This window comes from Oryzias latipes, chromosome 13 (assembly GCF_053564925.1).
Source record: "Oryzias latipes strain Hd-rR chromosome 13, Olatipes_Hd-rR_3.1".
Lineage (NCBI taxonomy): Eukaryota > Metazoa > Chordata > Actinopteri > Beloniformes > Adrianichthyidae > Oryzias > Oryzias latipes.
The window spans coordinates 33,445,621-33,463,101 of NC_136249.1; the positions used below are offsets into that span (position 1 = coordinate 33,445,621).

Here is a 17,481-nt window from a genome sequence, read left to right on the forward strand (position 1 = left end):
CTGATGACAGAGGATGGGGGCGGGGCATACCAGCTGAACATCGAGGTGTCGGGTTCGGGTTTCTTTCCGTGGGTCATGGCGCTGACATCGAGAGACGCCAGGTCCATGCCGAGCAGTTCTGCTATTCTCTCTCTGCCGTAAATGTCCCCGTATTTATCCAGAACCTGAAGAGCCAAGACAGAGGAGGTGGTTCGAGAGAAACATCTGCAGAGTTCCTACAAAAAAATGCAGAAAATTCACCTTTCTCTTGACAAACTTGTCCCAGTAGTTGTTGGGGAAGGTCCTGGGGAGAGACAGACGTTTTTATTCTGTTTTGGAATGGTTGAAACATACGTACGAGAAGGAAATGTCTTTTGAAAAATCTGGTGTTGAATATCTGAAAAAGGTGTTTTGTACACTTGGGGTAAAAATGCTAACGATTTAATTTGGGAAGTGTTAAAGTGAATCGTTTACCAGAATTTCTTGACTAAAGTGCTATTTTGGATGTTTCTTTGTATTCTGATTCTGGTGACAATGTTACCTCACTGGCATCTAACAAAAAGTCCAAATCAATGTCAAAATCTGCCGTGTTGAATCCACAAGGCCTCAGGTTTATCACAGAGGATCTGGCAGATGCTTCTAGTCTCTATTTACACAAACATCTATTTCCTTGCATCTTTCAGGTGAAGTTGGACTCTAGTTTCTGAATCATCCCAACATTCTGCCACTCTTGAGTTCAACTAAGTCAGCAGAGGACCCACTCCTGAGGTCTGCTGCGCCCTGCTGGTTGGAACTGCACTTACAGAACTCAAACCCACACAGCGCTGATGGCTTAGATCTAAGCCGGTTGGGTTTTTGTGGTGAACCGACCACTCTGAGGTGAATTTCCCTGGCCTAAGGTTTTTAGGTATCTGGACTGGTTACCATCCTCTCCAAGGCACCTGAGGAACTGAACTTCCTGTCCTATCCATTACATGTGCCCTGTGTCAGAATTCCCACCCCAATAATATATAGTTCACCATTTTGTAGTGTTGTCCGAATCTACAATTCTTAAATCGAGTGCACTTGAAATTACCAAGAATTCTCTGCGAAAAACCTGTGTGGATTGATGCTCACTAAAGCTCCGCCCCCCCCCATTGTCTCACCCATTCTGACTTGAGCCGGCCCAAAATTGCTGGAAAGACGACGAGTGATTGATGTGTCCGAAATAAAGCACAGCACTAAAACAACAAAATCTGCGTTTTTATACGGTTCCAACCTGGCACAGCGATGTAGTGCCATCCCTACATGACGCACTCTTGTTTTCTCTTTGTCTTTTATCAAAGTCATTATATTTTAGACCTTTGTTTAATGTTTTACTTTTCACATATCCCAAAATGCCACGGCATGGCGACCTCAATGCAAGTTTTTCAGGAAAAATTCGTCCGGTAACCGTGCGGCGGAATTGGTCATCGGGAGCCGGTGGTCGTATTTTTACATCCCGCGCGATGGCCGGGCGGTTTTAAGAAAAAGTTAACATTTTACGGCAACTGGACGATTTTTCTCTAAAAGTTGACATCGGTCGGTGACCGCCTTGGGCACATCTCGAGGTAGCACGGTGGCAGATCAGCCTTTAATATGCCCCCGGGCTACCGGGCAGCTGGTGGCCCTCGATATACACCGCCGCTGTCCGGAGACATTTACAAAAAGCAGCTGCCGGCCGGCGATCCGCAAGCCACCACCCTGTGGCCGCCCAGCTGTCACCGATTTTGCAATTATCCCTACCTGACGGCAGCCGTCTACATTTATGACCATGCCAACCATTTCTGCCTCCCCGTGCCGCAGTGGCAGTTGTATTTGTTAATGTGTTGTGTTTTAATGTACGGCGCCTTGTTTGACTGCAGTCTTGTTGAGGCGCTAAATCACTTTAAGTCTAAAGTGATTAGAGAAAGTGATAAAGGACCTCCCCGGTGGATCTTGCAGCTTATAAAAACGTGATTAAAGATGGTCAGAACTCTGAGATGCAACGATTGGTCTGAACATCCAGACCAGCTATACTAGCCTTCATAAAGCCTCATGTCTCTCCTTCTTATATATTTCAAGGCACTTCATGACGGCTGTAGTGTTGTTGAATTGGTCATCGCTTACGGAGTGTTGAGCACCAAACGGTCCCACTGGCCCTTGATGTCGTCATCCTCCGGCTGCTCGGTGACGTAGAGACCATCAAACTCCAGCTTTCTGGCCAGCTCCTTCTCTCTTTTGAAGATGACCAGAGGAACCTGGAGCGGTGGAGGAAGTGAAGAAGATAAACATGAAAGAGTGAAGGGAGAGGGTTCTGCTGGACCACAAGCCACACCTTCAAACAGTTGTAGCCGATGATGCAGAGGAAGGAAATGATGGTGTGGCTGATAGAGAGGAAAGCCAAAGCCGGCTCCATGTAGCCGGTGCTCTCCTCCAAGAAGTAGTACAAAGGGCCCTCTTCGTCCTCATCTTCTCCCCCTTCCTCTAACCCAGAGCCTTCCTCCTCAGCTCCGGAGCCTTCAAACAAGCCGGAGCCCTCAAACAGACCAGATCCTTCAAAGTCCTCCTCACCTGGAGGACTGTCAGACACCTGTGAAGGGAAAAAAAAAAGCTTGTCATTTCAAAACAATCGGCGCAAAACTGACTTCTGCCTCCCGCAGGTGGCATGCCATCATTCTGATGGTCGCTCCAGCTCTGCCACCGAGAACCTCACAGACCTTGTAGAAGAGCAGGATGAAGTTGAGGGCGAAGGCGATGAAAAGAGCCAAGAACCGCAGGTTGTAGAAATTGCGAGAAAGATAATTCTGTGAGGAAACAAAGACGATTAAACGTCAACGAATGCTTTTAATAGTCTGAGACACAAACAACCAGGTAGACTTTCTTGATCTTCCTTGAGGTTGAAGGCATATTTGAACTGCAGGAACAGCTCACCATGAATTTAATCCTCTGAACCTCCAGCTCATTCCACAGCTCAAAGCCCTCCCCTGCAGGTTTCTTCTCCTTCTTTGCCTTCGTCTTTACTGCTTTCTCCTCCTCTATTTCAGGCTCCTCCTTTTTCTCAGGCTCCTCCTCCTTCACCTCAGCTACAGGTTCTGCTTTGTCCGCCTTCTCTCCATTCTCAACGCTGGGGAGACAAAACTCTGTTGTTTACATCTGAACACTCAAAAAGGTTCTTTTGTGTCTGCATGCAGACACAAACAAGCATCCATCCATCCATCCGTCCATCCGTCCATTGGGCAAAAAATATCCAAAAAATCAACCTGGTAGACCGCTAAGTGAACCTGTAGAGAGAAAATGTTCATACACATTTTTTTCTACAGTAATGCTGTGAGCGGCGGGTCGTAGTGAACACAGGTAGGTGAGACGCAGGTGCGTTGTATGGATCTTTTCTTTTTTCAATCTCCTGCCGCTTACGTATCACGTGCACGGCCTGTGTGTGTGTGTGGTATTTATCCATGGTCAGTAAGGGACTATAACTTACTAAGGTGTGGTATAAAGACACCGTATGAAAGCACCAACGGTACGTCATAAGTGTGTGCAACTGCCATTTGCCTAATGAATACTTCATGACATACTAACAACAACGGTACTTTCCATTTTCTTTATGTCCCTTAAAGTGGACGTACGAGTCTCAGGGAAACCGTGAGACACACCTGCTCTCCCCTTAACACCTAGATAACACACTCTTTGACGTAGCCCAACTCCTTAGCCGTTCATGTGATCAACGTAAATCAATTGATTTTGGCACAAAGCAAAGCAACTTTTCACAGCGACTTGGCCCAAATATGCAACACATTATTGATAAAGTATTTCACATCAGCACAAAACATCTGATCTCTGCTTCAGGACCCAATGGAATTACTTTGATTGCATCAAAAGTTAAAGAGTTACAGCAGTCAAAAGAATGTAAACACTAGAGCTAAAGGCTAACACTCCTCTCTAAGACCCTCCACGGGTCTGGATAATCCATAAACCTGCAGCAGCTGTATGGGTCAAACCCCCTTGTGGGTTCATATAGGTAAGGCTTTAAACCATTTAGGATTACAGGTACTCGGATTGTCCGATAACCTGAGAGATTTATCTTTCAAGTCAACCCTTTTTTCACCACAGAGCAAACCAAAACTTGGAGCTAGCTAACACTGATGACATAATTGCAGAAAAAGGAGTTTAGAAAAGAGAAGCAGAAGACTCACTCAGCCTTCTCAGTCTCCTGGGGAACTTCTTCTCCAGGCTCAACTCTTTCTTCCTCACCTTGTCCTTCAGTGGCAGCAGCCAGCTGCTTGGACGATAGTTTATAATCAACAAACCAACAAGGTGGAGAATGGAAATGAAAGAACTAGAGTCAACCACACGAACAAACCAGCTTTCTCTTCAGCAGTGGTGTCCCCTCTGGAGTCGGTGGCTCTTCAGTTGTCGTCTCTCCAAAGTCTCCAAGTCCTCCAGGAGTGTTGAAACCCGGCAGGCGTCCACCTTCACCCTCTTCTCCATCCTCTTCCTCCTCCTCTCCCCCTACAGTATCCAAATGTTCTGCACCTCCTTCTGCATCTTGAACCTCTCGAGCTCCAGGTTCAGGTGGCAGCTCATCATGAACTTCGTCCTGGGTTGGATCTGGCATGCTGGCTAGAATTTCTGTGACCGTCATCTTCTTGGCCCCCTCCACCAGGCCTCCACCAAACAATGCTTTCCATATGAGCGTGAAGAATCCCTTACATATGTTGTAGACAAATATCAAGATGCCCATCAGAACAGTGTAGATGAAGGTCACCAGGCCGATCACCATCTCCTTTATGGTCATTCTCCTCAGCTTGCGATACCGACGTCGCAGATTACGGAAGGTGAACATATGAAAGAAGTTCATCACACTTTTAAGGAAATCTGCAAAAGCAGAAGTGGACTCTGGAACGTGGGCCTCCCCATTGCCTTCTTCTCCTTCTCCAGACTCCTCCTCTGCCCCACCTTCCTCCTCTTCTTCATCATCGTCTTTTTCCTCGGGTTCTCCCTCGGGCTCAGAGATAGACGCCGCGATGTTCATCTCAAAAATGGTGTCCTCGCAGAAGTTCACAAACATCTCCATCTTCTCGCTCTCACAGCCCTCGTTGACCACGTCGAAGATGAACTGTCGCTTGGACTCTCTGACCTGCGGCATCTCCCACTGGTTGCGGTTGGCCTCGCTGATCTCAAAATAAATGCGCTCGATCTTCCTGCTGGCTCCCATGATCTCGATACGGCCTAGGAAAGGGCGGAAGTAGTTGAGCACGCTTTCGGCCTGTTCCAAAAAGTTCTGAAGGCGAGTGTCATGAGGAACGTGCTCTGATAGATTGGTGAGAAGAACTGCAATGTTGAAGCCAATGTCTTTTGCTGGCTCTTGGAAACGATCTGCAAACTCCTCAAAGTTGATCATCTCATTCTCATCTGCTTCCGAGCAAGAGAGGAGGAACTGGATTTCGGAAGGAGAGTACTGTTTCTGACTGTCCATGGCCTTGGAGAAGTCTTTCTTGGAAATAAGCCCACGCGGGTCAGTCACATAGTCACGGAAGGCGTCAGACGCCACTATGTCCTTGAGCTTGAGGAACATGTCAAAAAACTTGAGGATCATCTCCACGTTGCTGGAGGACTCCACCAACATGTCAACCATCTGCCTGGCAATGGTTCCATTTACAATGTTACCTACAGAGTGACAGGAGACAGAAGGTTTACAGTCAAACTGAGTCAAGAAGAGGAGAGGAGAAAATCTTTGGTTGTTTTCACGCTGGAATACTCTCAGAATCACGTTTCAAATGGAATGCTGATCAATTTCATAGTTTGATTTAATTGATTTCACAAAAGAAAGGAGCACACTGAGGGTGTATTCAGACTTTAAAAGTCCGTTGGTCTTTTTTTTTTTTTTTTTTTTTTTTTACCTTGTCCTGTCCAACAGCTGGGCAAACAGATGAGAGCTGAGGGCCTCTTGTGTTGGACATATTTTACTTTAACAAGAGGGGTTATTAATCTTCAGACAAACCAAAGGTATGTCTGAATAAACCCCTTTTGTAATTGAGGCCAAACTTTATTAATTTCAAACATGTTTGAAGATCTTTGGTGTTGGACCGGACGGAAAAGGAAAGAGGGGAAGAAGAGAGAGGGACGTTAGAGAGAGGGGGGGAAGGAGGGTGATAGTAGGAGGGGAAGGGGGATAAGACCATGAAGCAGCATAAAGCAACAAGTTTACTGGTTGTTAATCACCATGGTAAGGCTCAAATGCAGTACAAAAAGGGCGGAGCCTGTCCACACACACACCCAAGTGTCAAACACACCTGCTAGCTGCAAAAATGTCCATCTGTCGACATGTACACAAAACAGATAGTGCTCACACGCATACTTATGCCTTAAAACCAACTAGTGTGAAACATTTCAGTCATTCAGTCACGCAAACCGCCAGTGCAAAGGTGAGCCAACACCCGTGCTCAGGTGAGTGCTCATGTTCTTCTAAAATGGATGGTGGAATGTGTAAAGAAGGAGGGAGAGCGCCCAGCCATCCCCACCCCAAGACCCCCACCGCAGCAGCAGCGGCAGCTGGAATCCCCCCCACGCCACACGGAAACCGGCAGGGAACAACCGCCGCCCGGGCGACCAAGCCCGCCACCCAGGCCAGGGCCAGCAGGACCGCCGCAAGGCCCCCAGAGCCAGAGAGCAGGGAGGCACGGAGGGAAAGAGAGGGCCGCCCCAGCCCAACCAGGAGAACAGCCCCCCCGCCGCGCCGGGAGAACCCAACGCAGGGCCCCACCGGAGAGGGACGCCCACAGCCCCAGACGAGCACCCCACCACCACCCAGGAGTTCTGGGCATCCCCCCGCCCCAACCCCAGGTACGAGCCAGGACCCCCCAAGGGACACCCGCTCCGCAGTCCAGGCAGCCATCCGCCCGGCCCACGGTTGGTCCAGGGAGGAGCAAGGCAGGGGCCCGCCGCCCCCGCCCAGGAGGGGGGAACCCCGGGGAAAAAAGAGGGCCCACAAGGGGTGTTGTAAATATGGCCCGACCAGGCTCGGCCACAGTTGGAAATTTGGCGGGGCCCAGCGCTCAGGAGCAAGGACCAGAACCCACCCCCCAGGGACACCAACACCCCCGGCTCAGATGTAATGTGAACCCCCCCACCGCGCGGAGAGAGCACCGCCGGGCCCAGGAAGCCGGCACCCCGGGGACACGGCCGCCGTTGCAAAGGGGCCCGTACCCCCCACCAGGGAAGAGGCAGGGGACAGATGGTCCTAGGTCCCACCTTCCTTGCAAAATGTGTGTGCGTGTATGTGTTTAAGAGGGTGTGTGTGTGCATGTGTGTGTGTTTATGTTGGGATGTATATATTGAGGGGGGAGGGGTGTGTGTACTAAGGGGGGTGCAGTTAAAATTGGCGGGTAGGGCACTAAGGGGACATCTCCTGATTACTCACAGTGATGTCCCCTCACCCCCCCCACCAAGGGGCCCTAAATGTCTAAGGTGCGGTAAAAATTGGCGGGTAGGGTGCTAGGAGGACATCTGCTGCTTGCTGGCAGTGATGTCCAAGCACCCCCCCTACCAAGGGCCCTACATGTCTAAGGTGCAAATAAAACCGAAAGAGGGGGGGCCCACTCCATACGGCAACCATAGGAGGGGGGGCCACTGCCTAGTAAACCCCCCCCCCCAAGGCTCATCGCAGGCTAAGCCCCCCACCCCCTCACCCTATTATGAGGTTATATGAGGAAGGGGGTGAGTTGGGGACAGCTGGTAGACTGTCCCCCGGTGGTCAAACAGCTGTCCCCCGCCCCCCCCCCCCCCCCCCAGCAAGGGGGCCAGGCCCACCCAGCCCAGGGGCCCCACCCCCGGAGGCGTCGACACCCCAGGCCCAGCACCACCCACCCCACACAGAGGGAGAGGAGCCAGAAAGCGCCGGCTCCCCCCAGAGCAAGCCCAGGGCCCCACCCCCAAACGCCGGCCCTAGAAGAGCTCTGGTCAGGCCTCGACGGGACCGAGGCAGCCAACCGGCCCGGGAAACCGCCGATGGCCTCAGCGGAGACCCCGACCCGTCAACCCCCCCTGCCCCGTACCAATAGTGGCCCCCCCCTCCCCCAGAATGGCCCCCCACAGGACAGGGCCGACAAGACCCCCCACCCCACCCCACCCCAGACCCCGCAGCCGAAGCGGATGACACCCAGAGCGCCCGGGGGCCCCAAGAGGGTTGTCCCGTCCCGCCCCAGAGCCAGGGAAGGGCTGATCCCAGCCCCAGGCGTAGATGGGAAGCCCATCCAGCGCCGCTGCCCGCCCCCCCCCCCCCCCCCCCGAGCAGCGCCCCCCGCCAACCCCCCCCAGCACAGGCAAAGGGACCACCCCCCCAAGCCAAGCCAGAACACCACCCCACCCCCCCACCACGCACCCCCACACCCAAGCCCAGAGGACCACGCAGCGCCCCAGCCCGCCCCACCCCGGCGCCGGACCCGACCCCCGACCAACGGAGCCCCCACCACCCCCCGCCAGGCACTGCAAAAGTCCGTTGGTCTTGACTGAATCCTGAATTGCCGTCAAGCAGGCTTTCCTGTTTAAAACTAAAGATTGTAAACAAAACCACGTGACCAAAGATCTCTTCAGTCATGGGCCAGGAATTAGGAGGGTGGAGCAAAGCAACGAGAGAAAGAATAATGAAAGTCCTGCCCTTTGCAATCCTTGTCAAAATACTTCACCTATTCAAACTTTAAATTTTGCTAACCAATTTTGAATGTCTGTATCAACGTCAGTGGCAACACTTTTGCCATTGGCTCCCAGTTGATTCTAGAATCAAGTTCAAGATCCTCCTGTTAACCTATAAGGCCTTACATGGAATGGCCCTGTCCTATATTAAGGACCTCATAGTCCCTTACCATCCAATAAGAACACTTCGCTCGCAAAATGCAGGACTGCTTTTGGTTCCTAGAATTAGTAAAAGTACGGTTGGAGGTAGAGCGTTTAGTCACCAAGCCCCTGTTCTATGGAATAAACTCCCGGCTCATGGAAGAGAGGCCGACTCAGTTTCTACATTCAAAGTTAGACTGAAAACATTCCTCTTTGGACAGGCTTATTGTCAGACTAGTTAGTATTCAGAGATTATTTAACTTAATGTTAATTTGTTTAAATTAAACCTAATAATAACTATTTCTTTTAAAAGGCTGCTAGAAGTTGAAGCTGGGGTCACTATGGTGCACTGGGGTTCTGTCTTCTTTTCTTTTCTACTTCTACCCTTCCTCTCCTCCACTCCTGATCATTATTCATCATTTAGTTCTCCATGCCTCTGTTTGGTGCAGTGCGATTCATGTATTGTCCCTCTTTTCCTCTCCCCTCCTGGGGAGTGGGAGTGCTTCCAGACTCCAGTTGGCTCATCCGTGCTCCAGTTCCTGACCGTCTACCTCGCCTTTGCTCCACTCCTACACCTGGCTGTGGATCCTGCCTCTGGCTCATCTCTAGCTCGTCTCTGCTCTGTACCTGACCGAGTACCTCATCTCTGCTCCTGCTCCTACACCTGGCTGTGGATCCTGCCTCTGGCTCATCTCTAGCTCGTCTCTGCTCTGTACCTGACCGAGTACCTTGTCTCTGCTCCTGCTCCTACACCTGGCTGTGGTTCCTGTCTCCGGCTCGACTCGCGCCTTTGACCGTCCCCCCAACCACAGCTGGATGAAGCTCGTCTGCTGGACTTTATATATGTAGTTGTATATTTAGATAAGTTAATTCTTCTCTAAGAGTTCTGGTAAATCGCCTGTCTGTCCTGGGGGAGGATCCCTCCTTCATGTGGGCACCCCTGAGGTTTCTTCGTTTTTCCTTACCGCGAAGGAGGGTCTAAGGGCAGGGATGCCAGTAATTTGCTTAGTCAGTTTGTTAATTCACTTTAGTATTTTCCTATTTAACTCTTTGTATTCGTGATCCTTTTGAGTTCATGTTTTACTTCGAAGCCCATCTAGACGACTGTTGTGATTTTGGGCTATACAAATAAAATTGTATTGAACTTTTTAGTTGCTACTTTGGTTTGGCAAAGGCGTGCTGCAAGACGGTCACTGAGGAAACAGCGGCAATGAAGGTACGCTGATAGGTGTTTATGACATATAGACTGTAGGACTCTGTGACATTGGAAGTTATTTGAATGAACCTGCATTTATCCGACCACATTTCAATGAGTTGCTGTGTCTCAACATCATGGTTGCTACATTCCTACTTTGTTTATATTGTGGCGGCTGCTCTCTCTCACGTAGGTCAGGATGGAGCACAACTCAGCTATGCTAACTAGCAAGGTGCTAGTGCCTGTCGCCTAAACTGTTTTAGCAGGCTAAAAAGTGAGCTGACCCGTGCCCCTTACACCGCACGACCCCAGGCAGCTGTTATTTTAGGAGGCACAAATGAAATGGCAGAGTCCAATGTCCTCAGATTAACCATTTATTAGGCCTTTTCAGAACTAAACAGAACAGACCAACATTGCAAATGTCTTTACTGGAGATACCCAACTCACTCATGGTTTCAACAAAGCAGACAGAAAACTCCCATAATGCATTCCTGCCATGGGCAGGATAGCCACATCGACAGGATCACTACACAGCCCCCCTCTCAGAGGGTTAAGTGTCCTCACAACCCTTAAATGTCATCAAGTTCAAAATCTTGTAAGTATACAGGATGGCGGCGAACACGCACTGGTCTTCTCTTTGGTGTGTCACCAGGACCAGGCCCAGCCCTGAGTCTGCTTCCACCATTCTCTGCCTCAATGCTGAGGGGCATGGGGCTTTCAACAACCCCGTCAGTCCGCTGCAGAGGGGACATGGGTCTGTATGGTGCTAACCGGTCTTTATGGAGAACCACCTGCCGTCCACGACCTGGCAGGCGGACCCGGAACACCACATCAGAGATCTGGCCCATGATCTCCCCAGGTCCCTGCCAGTGATGTGTCAATTTGGGGGAAAGCCCCCGTTTCCTCACTGGGCAGTATACCCAGACTTGGTCCCCAGGTGCAAGAGATGGTCCATGTGCCCTGGAATCATACGCCCGCTTCTGACGAGCTCCAGCGTTCTGTAGAGTCTCTCGCGCCATTCGATGCACCTCATCAAGCCGCCCTCTCAACCGCCGCAAATAATCCAGTTCAGGGCCACCCGCAATCTCAGGCTCGGGTGGAGGCCCAAACACCAACTCCACCGGTGTTCGTAGTTCCCTTCCAAACATTAGGGCCGCTGGAGTGCACTGACTGGACTCCTGAACAGCAGTGCGGTAAGCCCACAACACAAGGGGCAAGTGCTGGTCCCAGTCTCTCTGGTGACGGCTGGTAAGAATAGCAAGTTGAGTGGCCAAAGTGCGGTTAAACCGCTCCACCAACCCATCGCTTTGGGGATGAAGAGGTGTGGTCCTAGTCTTTTTAATCCCCAGGCGCTGGCACACTTCAGCAAACAGCCGACTCTCAAAGTTCCGTCCCTGATCACTGTGTAGCTCCTCAGGAACTCCAAACCGGGAGAACATCTCATCCACCAACCTTTGTGCAGACGTGGTGGCATTCTGATCTGGGACCGCATATGCCTCTGGCCATTTAGTGAAGTAGTCCATGGCTACCAGGACGTATCGGTTGCCAGTCTCAGTGGTAGGAAAAGGGCCTAAAATGTCCACACAAACCCTCTCCATTGGTGCTCCCACCAAGTACTGTTGTAGGGGCCCTCGGGAACGCTGGTTAGGTCCTTTCTGCGCAGTGCAGGTGTCGCAGCAGTGGACGAACAGTTCAGCATCTTGTCGACAACCTGGCCAGTAAAACCTTTGTCTGAGCCGTCGCACTGTTTTGTTGTTTCCAAAATGCCCTGTCCCAGCTGCACCATGAATCCAATGGAGGACATCTTGGCGAAGGTTGCGGGGCACCAGGAGTTGAACACGGTCAACACCTGCACCTGGTGCCTGCCACCGCCTGTAGAGAACGTCGTTGTGAAGCTCCAGACTGCCCCACTGGGAGTGCAATACTTTCAGCTCTGGTCCTTGGAAAGACACAGCTTGCCAGTCTGGTCGCCTCTGGGCCTCCAGCCAACCCCTCACCTCGGCCAGCACCTGATCAGCCTTTTGCTGCTCTTTGAGCTGTTCTATAGAAAATGGTTCCCTTTCAGGGATGGTGATAGCTGGATAGGCTGCAGCTGCCAAGGGTCCCAGTTCTCGTTCCTCTTGACGAAGGCAATGGCGACACTCATCAGTGAAGCAGGGGCGCCTGGAGAGAGCATCAGCATTGCTGTGTTGATGTCCTGGGCGATGCTGGACCTCAAAATCATATTCCTGCAGGATCTCCAACCACCTTGCCACCTGGCCCTCGGGCTGTTTAAAGTTTAACATCCAGGTAAGGCTGGCATGGTCAGTTCGAAGCGTGAACTTTGTGCCAAGGAGGTAAGGCCGAAAGTGCCTCACTGCCAAAATTATAGCCAGCAACTCCCGTCTTGTGACGCAGTAATTTCTCTCGGGCCGACTTAAGCTGCAGCTGTAGTAGGCCACAACCCGTTCACCAGTTTCGTGCTGCTGGGAGAGTACGGCTCCTACCCCCACGTTGCTTGCATCAGTGTCCAAAGTGAACGGCTGACCAGGGTCAGGATAAGCCAGTACAGGAGCATCAGCAAGGGCAGACTTTAGCCGCTGAAAGGCTGCTGCGCACCCCTCAGACCATTCAAAACGCTTGCCTTTGTCTGTTAACCGGTGCAAGGGATTGGCAATGGTGGCAAAATCCTTTACGAAGCGGCGGTAGTACGACGCCAAGCCAAGAAAGCTTCGTAGCTCTGAGGTGTTTGATGGTGTGGGCCAATCCCTTACTGCGACGACCTTAGCAGGGTCAGTTGCCACTCCACTCTCGCTGATGACATGCCCTAGGAACTGTGTTTTGCGGGCCAAAAGGGTGCACTTGGCTGGGTTTAGTCGTAACCCAGCCTGGCGAATGGCTAGAAATACTTCACGCACATTGTGGACTGCTTCTGTGAAGTTCTGGGCATGGACCAGCAAGTCATCCAGGTATACTACACAGCGTGTGCGGGGAATGTCTTTAAGAACCCGTTCCATAAGCCTCTCAAAAGTAGCCGGGGCATTACACAGCCCAAATGGCATTACTTTAAACTGCCATAGTCCTTGGCCAATGGTAAATGCTGTTTTAGGCCGGGCCTCTGGTGCCAACTCCACCTGCCAGTACCCGCTGCGTAAATCCAATGAGCTGAACCAACATGAGCCAGTCACATAATCCAGTGCGTCATCAATGCGGGGCAAGGGATATGAGTCTTTACGAGTCACTGCATTGAGGCGTCTGTAGTCCACACATGGACGCCATCCTCCGCCTTTCTTGCGCACCATGACCACTGGTGCAGCCCAGGGGCTGTCAGAGGGCTCGATAATGCCGTTAGCTGCCATGTCTTTGATCAGTTCTTCAGCCGCCTGGCGCTTTGCTAGCGGCAGACGGTGAGGGCGAAGGCGGATTGGATTAGCCTCACCAGTGTCAATGTGGTGCTGGACTAGACCTGTTCTATTGCAATCCTCTTCACGAGCAGCAAAGATGTCCCAAAACTCTTGGAGTAAGCACCCAAGCTGCTCCTTCTGTGTCCCGCTAAGGTGAGTGTTGCTGCGATCCTCCATATCCTTAATTGCTGCAACTGTTTCAGGGGATGGAGCAGTAATTAGAGAAGGGTCAGGTGCAACAATTTGAACCCCATGGCTTCTTTGGTGTTTCTGTGGGCGCTGATGGTGACGCGGTTTTTGTGCAGGTTTGCTGTGTTGGGCTGCAGTGCTCTGTTGCTCTCCCTTGTGGTCTCTTCCGGATCGCAGTTGAATAACCTCAGTGTCTATGCAGAGTGAGGATTGTGGGACATCAACGCATGCCCCCCAGCGACCAAGGAGGTCAAGCCCTATAATGCAGTCATCTTGGATGTCAGCCAGCCAAAACTCATGTTTAGACTTAATAGCCCCAACTGCCACCGACAACAATTTCTTCCCTGGCATGATGGTTCGCTCACCTGTCACTGTGAGCAGTGCAGTCTCAGTATGAATCCAACCCTCTGGGAGAGAGCCTGATGTCCCTGGCAATAGTCCCTTCTTCACAAGACAGATGGTGGACCCTGTGTCCACCAATGCACTGCAGGGCTGGCCACCAATGGAACAGTCCAAATATAGTCCACGTGTTGGGCCACAGCGACCTACCATTGGAGTGATGGTTCCAAGGGGGGTTGTGGTTTGGGGTGAGGATCCCCTTACTGCCTCACCCCGCTGGTGTTTCCCTGAAGGGCCTGAGGTCTGGCTCTGGGACTGGGTGCTGGACAGTCTCTGGCAAAATGTCCTGGTTCTCCACAGCGGTGGCAGCAATTGGGCGGCATCCGGCGCCGTTGGGTTCGAACAGCTTGAGCTTGACTGAGCTCGTCCTGCGCAGAGTCCTCCAACTCATGGTCAGCAGCCCTCACCAGTGGAGATCGCTCAGTTGACCCAGCACACAAAACGTCCTCCGCCTGTTCAGCTCCTTTCAGCGCCCCCCCCCAGGCTAGTGGGAAAGGAGAGACGCACGTGTTGGCGCAGAGGTTCAGGTGTCAGACCCCGCAGAAATGCATGAAGGCTTAGCTCTTCCCTGGCAGCACTTGAAAAGTTAGGGTAGCCATGTCGTATGTGTAGTTGAATGTCAGCGGCATAAGCTCCCAGACTCTCTCCACTACGTCGCTGTCGTCTGATCAGCTGCTCTCTGCTCTGCTCACTGGACACTCTTTGGCCAAACCTTCTGTTTAGGGCCCCAGTAATGGCTTGTAGGTCACTACGTTCTTCTGCAGACAAGACTACTAAGACCTGAAGTGCTGGACCCTCCAGAGCAAGGGCCAGGTGGATAGCCGTCTCCCTGCTGCTCCATCCATCATGCAAGGCAGCTAAATCCACTTGGGCAAGGAAAGGCTCAAGAGGAGTCAGGCCGCTAAATCTCGGTAGCTTTGCCGGGGTTTGAGTAATGCTGCTCCTCAGCTCTGCAACCGGAGGGGTTCGAACAGTCATTGAGGTTTCTTGAGGTCTTGCTCGAGTCACCGGGTGTGCTAAGCGGGGAGCACTGGTACCATCCGGTTGACGGTGTACCGAGGCCTTTTGTCTTGTGCCTTGTCGCAGGCGTTCCCGAAGCAAGCTGTTCTCCAGGGTAAGTCGCTCTATATCACTAGCTATCTGCTCCATCATTGCGTCTTTCTGACAGCAGCAAAATCCCACTTCTGACACCAATGTGGCGGCTGCTCTCTCTCACGTAGGTCAGGATGGAGCAGAACTCAGCTATGCTAACTAGCAAGGTGCTAGTGCCTGTCGCCTAAACTGTTTTAGCAGGCTAAAAAGTGAGCTGACCCGTGCCCCTTACACCGCACGACCCCAGGCAGCTGTTATTTTAGGAGGCACAAATGAAATGGCAGAGTCCAATGTCCTCAGATTAACCATTTATTAGGCCTTTTCAGAACTAAACAGAACAGACCAACATTGCAAATGTCTTTACTGGAGATACCCAACTCACTCATGGTTTCAACAAAGCAGACAGAAAACTCCCATAATGCATTCCTGCCATGGGCAGGATAGCCACATCGACAGGATCACTACAATATTAAGTAATTCCCAGAGCATGAAGCCTATTCAGACTAAGGGAACTCAGAGCGAACCAAAGCTCAGTTCAATTGAAATCAACAGAGACAAGTTGACCTCTAAAGATGGGTCAGACAGCGGTACCTGGTCCCGAAACAGGGTCCACCTGGGTGCATCCAGACTGAAAATTTGTTCCGGATTATTGGGTGAAACGAACTCTGGTTCATTTTAAGAGAACCAAATGTATGATACTGGCATGGACCACACTGCCAAGAAAATACATGCAGTTCCAACAGCAACTTTTGGGGGCGATATTGTCCAAAATATTCTATGACGAGGGAAGAAAAACCACGTGGCCCTTCAAATATCACAAATCAGTCTTCTCACTAAACCATGTTCACACCAAAGGCATATTCCAACATATTCGAGCTATTAATCTTTTGCTTTGGAATGCATTTGACCCCCAAACAAAATGAACAGAGCTTATGGTTACCAATCTCTTTGATCTGCAAAGTCGGTCTGTGTTCACACTGAAGTAAACCAGCAATTGCAACTGGACCCTTGTTCTGTAACCCTTAGTCGCAACTACCCTCACAGGTATGACTAGTCTGTCTTTAGGCAAAAAACGATCAAACCTGCATGGGGCACTCAGGTGACCTGCACAAAATATTAAGACCGCTTGGTGAACTCGCAAAGGCCAAATTGTTAATGCAATAGTGTGTTCCATTGAGGCGGTCGAACGAGGCTCAAGGGAACTGCAGACACACCTGTGCTCCCCTTAAGATGAGGCCACACCGATCTATGACCCTCCACAGACCCGGACAACCCAAAAACCTGCAGCACCCATACAGGTCGACCCCTGTATGAGTATGTTTGACTAAGGCTTAAGCAGACCAGAGTTTACTTAATTGACCTGCACCAAAGTCCAGGTGAGCAACAACCAAGGGGAAAAAGCTCAGGTGCGGACGGAACAAAAACCAAGAGGGGAAAGCATCCTTACCTTCAAGTAGGGAGAGAAGCATCACCACCATGTCTTTCTGTAAATCCAGCAGTTCCTTTAATAGTCCAATTTGACTGGAATCCTGAGTCAAAAACAAACACAATAAAGATAAAAACTGTTTTTTATCTGTACTTAGACACATCTAGACTACACTGACTTCATGAAATGTGCTATGGAAGTGAAGTACACTACCTCCGAGTACGTTCTACTCCAAAAGGGATCCTTGGTTTGCATTTTAGATAAAGAACATTTATTTTAAACATGAATACTAAACTAAATGTGATTGAAAACATGGCAGACTTATCCAGGTAACAAATGAGACAAATAGATGGGTCTTACAAAGCTTGCCCGCTTAAATATCGCTATAAAACCCTTGGCAAAAGGTAGTACACTTGAAGTTTATTACCAACGTATACTTGAGTATAGGGTACAAGTCCAGCAAGTCTACAATAGACTATGTACATGTAGTGTATAAGGTCTACCAACGGAATACTTCTTCAGATTAAATTGGAACATAGCATATAAACAGTAAACTTCAAGAATACTGCCTTTTGGTTGGTATGGACTATTTCAGGGGCGGACAAACTACGATTCGGGGTCAGATGCAGCACATTAAACTATTTAATGTGGCCCACCAAACTGGAATAAATATGTTGATATTTCTTGTAATTGTTTTATTTTCCCTGTAATTCTGCTGCACTACAAATAAATTGACCTTTTAGGTGCACAAAGTTACTTTGCATTCATGTGGTGTTGGAAGATCTGTGGTTTTCCTGACGTTCAGGTGTCTTTTCAGACACAGACAGGCATTTTTTCCATCATTCCAACAGAATGCAGCATTTCTCTAAATTTGCTTTTTTCCATGAGGGACATCAACCTATCGGTACACAATTGGCACCAAAATGAGAAAAGCCACAAACTTTGATCTAAAAACTCAAAAATGTTCTGTTTTAAATCATATATAT

General features: G+C 50.4%; 1 protein-coding gene across 19 annotated transcripts in view; it reads right to left on the reverse strand.

Annotated features, from left to right (window-relative positions):
• ryr1b (ryanodine receptor 1b (skeletal)) overlaps positions 1 to 17,481 on the reverse strand; it is a 123,219-nt gene that overhangs the window by 4,170 nt on the left and 101,568 nt on the right. For 11 of the 19 annotated variants that reach the window (XM_078929668.1, XM_078929672.1, XM_078929676.1 and 8 more), the window contains 10 exons: positions 16,709 to 16,738; positions 16,517 to 16,598; positions 4,340 to 5,646; positions 4,173 to 4,255; positions 2,911 to 3,103; positions 2,697 to 2,783; positions 2,315 to 2,569; positions 2,107 to 2,237; positions 241 to 283; positions 31 to 164 (listed from right to left, as the gene is read on the reverse strand). In XM_078929668.1, the coding sequence (XP_078785794.1) occupies positions 31 to 164; positions 241 to 283; positions 2,107 to 2,237; positions 2,315 to 2,569; positions 2,697 to 2,783; positions 2,911 to 3,103; positions 4,173 to 4,255; positions 4,340 to 5,646; positions 16,517 to 16,598; positions 16,709 to 16,738 (2,345 nt within the window). The remainder of the gene's footprint in view (positions 1 to 30; positions 165 to 240; positions 284 to 2,106; positions 2,238 to 2,314; positions 2,570 to 2,696; positions 2,784 to 2,910; positions 3,104 to 4,172; positions 4,256 to 4,339; positions 5,647 to 16,516; positions 16,599 to 16,708; positions 16,739 to 17,481) is intronic. The other 8 variants (XM_078929682.1, XM_078929681.1, XM_023961420.2 and 5 more) reach the window with 1 other exon arrangement.